This window comes from Solanum dulcamara, chromosome 7, assembly GCF_947179165.1.
Source record: "Solanum dulcamara chromosome 7, daSolDulc1.2, whole genome shotgun sequence".
Taxonomy (NCBI): Eukaryota; Viridiplantae; Streptophyta; class Magnoliopsida; order Solanales; family Solanaceae; genus Solanum; species Solanum dulcamara.
The window spans coordinates 62,355,181-62,361,631 of NC_077243.1; the positions used below are offsets into that span (position 1 = coordinate 62,355,181).

General features: G+C 34.1%; 1 protein-coding gene across 1 annotated transcript; it reads left to right on the forward strand.

Annotated features, from left to right (window-relative positions):
* Positions 1 to 5,733: 5,733 nt before the first annotated feature.
* On the forward strand, positions 5,734 to 6,129 carry LOC129894783 (protein AGENET DOMAIN (AGD)-CONTAINING P1-like). The gene has a single exon (XM_055970426.1). It carries the CDS (start codon positions 5,734 to 5,736, stop codon positions 6,127 to 6,129), a length of 396 nt encoding a protein of 131 aa, XP_055826401.1.
* The last annotated feature ends 322 nt before the right edge of the window (positions 6,130 to 6,451 follow it).

A 6,451-nucleotide genomic window follows, 5' to 3' on the forward strand; every position in this document is an offset into this window, starting at 1 on the left:
CAAACTCAATGATGCAGTCAAAATTCCTATATAAGGTCATTACGACTGAAAGTGGCTCCCACACCCAAGTGCCATTTTGAGCGTAATTCCCCAACAGGCGTCGAGACTAGACCAAAAGTCTTGGGAAGCAAATGAAAGGTTTTTCTAGACCAAACTTTATTTTTCGGAGCAAACTACACTGTCCGAATTTCAATCTAAGTGCGTTTTCTAAGATGTTTACCAAAGTCAACCATACACCAATTTTCAAAAGTAAAAGTATTGAATGTCCCCAAACTCATACTAATTGCCTCGATACTCATATTGATCATGCTATTAGCGTAATTTGGCAGTTTCAAAGCTGATTGAATTGTTAGAATTCCATTCTGTGGTCATTTATCTAAAGTTATGACCTAACTCAACTTTTCAAGTTATAAATGCTCCAAAATAGGGAAATGGGCCTAAAACCAAACGAACAATCAGGCAACTGAACTATCAGTGACAGCAAGTCATACATGACTTGGGGTCGTTGCAGGAAAGATTTAAACACTGAAATGATTAGAAAATGAACAAAATGACCTGGAGGGTCATTACAACATCCACTACTAAAAGAACTTTCATCCGAAAAAGTAAAAGTGCATTCACAGCCTAGAGGCATAAAAAGAGGAGGGTTTTTTGGGCCTATAGCTCTTCCAGACCCTCAAACACCCTCTCGTGTCTAATTACTCCATCACAAAACTAAGGATGAGAGGAAGATTCTCAAATACACTTCCAACTCCAAAATCTCCTCCAAATTCCCTTTTAGGCTCCAACTCTCATTTGCATAGTCTGAACCTAACCCACATCACCAAATTCATCTAAGGAAGAACAACTATGCCGTAACCACCGAGATGAGTAATACAGGACCATGGCAAATGCAACTCAACTCAAAATTCTAAACATTTACCTTAAACTTCAAGCTCTACCTTGTCTAAGGAACAAAGGGAGTTCTGCCGATCCATAGCTATCCTAAAAACCTTCAATGCCATCCAAAAAACTTGATTACCGAACCACACCGCACAAGCTCAGGGAAGTAACATAACTCAACTGAACCTCAAGGGATGACTATAGACAAAAACAAGGAAACCAACCCAAGCAAAGCCCAAAATTTCAATCTCAACTTCTAAACCCAAGAACCCAAATCAAAACTCACCTTATAAAGTTCCACACTCCACTCCAAAAGATGATTATCTCACGAATGGCTAGACCGCATAGAGTCTAACTCTGCTGACTTACTCCATAGCAACTTCTGAAACACCTCCACCATGTGCCCACGAACCACTTAGCCACCTCAAATCTAAGCCAACTATCCTAGTCTAAAGGAAACCATGCTGGTAGGAGACGCATAAACATGAACAACTGGTCGGTAATGTCCAAGTGCACCTACTCCCACTCACAAACACCACAAACTACTAAATATGAAAAAAGCAAATCTTCAATCCTAAACAAAGTCCAAAATCCCACCTTCCACGATTTACTTTGACCCTATCCTGTAGATGAACATCTAAAAACTTCTCATTCTCCAATAAAAGCTTAAGTGTAAACTTGCCAAGGGACGCCACTATTCTAGCTCCATAATCAAGAGCTACCAACCCAACTGTAAAGAACCAACCATAATGGCAACAATGTGCAACAGGAGATCACACATCCCGAATCCCAACTAGCCAATCAGCGGCACCAAAACTCTCAACCAGCGGCACAAAAACTCTTAATAGGGAGGGTTTCAGAAGATTAAATGAACGAAGCACAACAATATTATCGAGAATAAAATAGATGTGGAAGGGAAAAGACGACCAACTAGGATTACCAAAATTCAATCGAATCTTATAACACCTTCTTCATAATCCAAACAGTCACACTCCTCCCGACTACACTTAAATTTAAAACATCAGGACTGCCATAAGGGACCAATCAAGTAGGCAAAAGAGAGCAAACCTCAACTTCACAACCTAAGGGCTAAAAATACGAATAAGGCATAGAGGGGAATCGGCATGTTGTATCTATCAGAAATCCAAAGATGATATACCTCCATCTACATATTACCTCAACAACCAATCTTTCAACTACGAACCAAACGAGGCCAAGCAATGGAGACAACCGTCTAAGCCAACAAAACTAGAATGCCAAGGAGGAGTACTAATCAAAGCAAAGCTAGGTAAGCACAATGGTGAAAACAACCATTCAACCACCAACCCAATGGGACAACATGTAACTAAAGAAATCTTCTAAGTAGAATGATCGCAACCCGAAACAATACCACTCAGAAAATGCAAGGGGAGTTGCTCAACCACCACTAATCAAAATATAAAATTTGCCTAGTCAATCCACTACTAAATGAAATCAACTACGGATCTAAAACACATACATGTAAGTCCAGATAAAGCAGACACAACACTCAGGAGGTAACTAATAAGCCAAATAGACATGTATGGGTATGAAAACCCTAAAACCATACCAAATGAACAATATAAAGCAAAATAAGGAAATCAAAAGAATATCATGAGACCTGGATCCTCGACCTCAGACTGACTTGTGGAAGCATAGAATGGATCATGAACGACCTTTGCCAAATCACTTGAAGTGAATGAAGGGTCGTTCTAGACCAAACTCAACATTATGGAGCTAACCGCACTGATAAAATTTAAATCAGATTGTGTTTTTCAAAATATTGTCCAAAGTCATCCATAGGCCAAATTTTATAGGTAAAAGCGTCAAATAGCTCCAAACTCGTATTAATTACCTAGATACTCGTTTGATTATGTTACTAGCTAATTTGGCCATTTCGAAGCTGATGGAACAATTAGAATTCTATTCTAAGGTCATTTACCTAAAGTTATGGTCGAAGTCAACTTTGGAAGTTATAAATGCTCCAAAATATAGAAACATGTCTAAAACTCAAACAAACAACCAGGTGACCCAACAGTCAGTGCCAGCAAGTCATAAATGACTTGGGGTCACTGTAGGAAAATGCTAAATGCTGAAAAGATTGGAGAATGAAGAAAATATCCTGGAGGGTCATTACTCGCCCACTCATATCGTTTCGTATTTCTATAGGAGTATCATTACCTTCATCTGTGAATTCGGATTTGATACACTTTGTAGTCGAATCTATATTGAATTGATCCAAAATTAGATCAACTAAGTAAAAATACAAAGCATACTACTTCAACACTATACCGTCAATACTATACTTGATCTAGCAATTTTCTTCGTTCTTTTTTCCAGAATGTCTGATCAATACAGTTATGCTTGCCATTTAATTCCAATTCATAATCAACATAAAATAGATTACTAAAAACTATCACTGTTTTGAAAAAAAAGGCAAAAAACAAATAGAGCTAAATTTTTGTATGATACATGTACGACGCCTATGGAAAAAAAATTAATAAACAAATAAAACATTTCAATATGTTGTATTTCAATTATTTTTGGTTAAATTGATAAGAATCCAAGCGGATATGGAGTTAATGGAGGATTTTTAATTGTTAACAAATTAATGGGAAATTAAGACTTTAATGGGACTAATTAAAGAGTTTTCTATTTTAAAAACAAACTACTTTATTTAGTGCTAATCAAATACAATTGTATAATTATATTAAAAATATATTTAATATATTGACTAAACAACATAAAGTGTATTCATTTTTCGTAATTACCATAATAATAGCTATTTAACTTCAAATTATAGTCATTTTTGAAAGTTTCACTTTAATTTATACTTAAAGCAGATTAAGTAATTCAAGATAGATTTTGTAGAAGATTTAAGTATTTCTATTTCAACAAAAGTCTTACAAAACTTGGTTGTCCCTATGACCATAGTTTCTCAAATTATGTTATAAGACGCGTAAGAACTATAATGACTTAGCTGTCTTTTTGATGAAAAAATGGAAAAGAATTAATTGAAAATTTTCTTCCGATCTTATGAACTCTTACAAAATTGGTGTTATATTTTATTATTTAGGAATAACCCTACTATTTAAGTATAAACGAGTATCCAGATCAATCTCTCCATTTTATTTCTTTAGAAAAAACACAAATTATTGAGTTCATATTAAGTTATGAACTCAATAAGTTGTCTACAGCAACAACAACAAAAAATACCAAGTGTAATCCCATAATTGGAATTTAGGGAGGGTAGTGTGTACCCAACCTTACTCCTACCTTGTGAAGGTAAAGAGGTACTTTCTGATAGACCCCCTGACTCAGTAACAACAAAACATAATACGGCAACCAAAGAAAAGGAGACAACATGTAATAACATAATTGAGGAACACGATAATATGTGAAATATAATAAGAATAATGATTAGAGAGACTAGACAATGTATGGCTACTTACTAATATTCTATCCTAATCCTCAACCACCATATTTTCCTAGTTAGGGTCATGTCCTCAATAAGTATTGCACAAAAAAATAAAGTGAACAAGTATAACGATGAAAAAAAATCATGATAAATGTATCAAAAAAATATGTTTTAAATAATTGTCATGCATGAATACATAGGATATAGAATCAATTGTTAGATGGTATGTTTATTTAGTTTTGATATATTACGAATGAGCTTTTTTCCAGTATTGACACTAATGAAAGAACTAATTAGAGAACCTTTTGAAAGTATTCACATTTAGAGGTAACCACATTAAAATGGAGATTATTGTAATACAATTTTACTAGCTCAATACACAAAATATAGGACCAAGACAAAAAAGATTACATAGCAATATAAATATTGTTGGTGATATATATTTTTGCCACATTTCTCATCTTCATTGTCATTTGTTATCTATTAGATACTGATTTTTTTCCTTAACACAAAGTTGTTAGTTCCTGGTGAAAATCCCAAGGTAAGTAGGGGGGTTTTATTCTATTTTGTTTCTTTGTAATTTCATTTTAATTTGTATATTTTACTCAATACATCAATTAGACTAATTATATTTGATAATACCTCTCTTTGATGATTTGTTGCTTCAATTATTTATTTTGATGATGGTTTTTTTATTTGGGTATAGGGAAAGGAAAAATGGGAGAGGAGATTACAAGGTGATAATCAAATTCTTATTAACAAGGTGAAAATTCAAGTAGCCAACCAACTAAGCTACTAAGTTTTCCCTATTTTTGATGACGTGTGTCAATTCTTGAAAAATGTAAAAAAAATTGAGTCAATCATATGTCTAATGTACAGAATATTATCCTTCGATGTTTTCATGAATTTTGGTTTTAAATAGACAGGAGATATGGAAAATTTTGTCTCTCATTTCTAATTGCTTTAAGAATGTCCAATTGGAATTTTACTTCTGACCGAAAGCAAGGGTTAAACCACTTTTTTAATTCACTAAACTCTCCTCTTACTTAAAGGGGATTCAACAGTTCATATACAACCAGAATATCTCATTTCTATTTTGTATAGTGTAATTTTTTGATGAAGGGGATTCAATTGAGCCCCCTTGTCTATAAATAGATTTGATCGGGTTATAAATATGTGTATTAAAAAACATAAGTGACTAAACTTTCTTGTTCTATTTAACAATTATATGACTACTCTACAACTTATTTCTCATTCAATTGAATCAGTCTCAAGTACAGTTACAGTGGCTTCAAAAAAAGAAAAATCAAAACATTAAGAGGAATTCCACAAATTAAGAATTGGTATGATCCCAAAGTCTATAAAATCAATAGCATTCAAGAAACAACAGACAACAAAAATATTCCAAAAGGGTGATGAAGTTGAAGTGGCAAGTTAAAATCAATGCAACTATTGTCACTTTCTTTGGCGCTTATCATTATGGAGTCAAGTACAAGACATTTTTTACTAATGATGAAACCTCTCCACTAGAGGAGATTGTAACTATTTTCGAGGTCTGCCCTGTTCCACCTGATCATCAAACTGAAACAGTGCTAGTAGAAAATGACTTCTATCTATACAATATGGTTGATTTGTTCGCGAATGATGGTTGGTGGCTCGGGCTTATCAGTGGTAAAATTGGACAAAAGTACTATGTCTATTTTCCTACTATTGAGGATAATATTGAATATCCTAGTGATGTGTTGAGATTTCATCAAGAATGGTCTAATGGTGAGTGGATAAATTTTCCCAGGACAAAAGAAGATTTTTGAATTGTATTGATTTACGTTTCAAGGAAGTTTTTATGTACTGTAGTATAGTATGAATCACTTAATCATTCTCGTTAACTTATATTGAGAAAGAAATACTATGAGATTTTAATATATTGTGTCAAGGAAAACCAATATGGCAACTTTACATGTTTGAACAAAACTTCCTGGTTGAATTCCGTGAGTTGGAGAGCGCCCGGTGTCATGACCCAAATACGGGCCATGATGACACCTACTTTAACCCCCAAGTAGGCAAGCCAAACCCAACATCAAGCAGAAGTCAAACCTCAATTTAATTAAATAATTAAATACATACGAAGGTAGA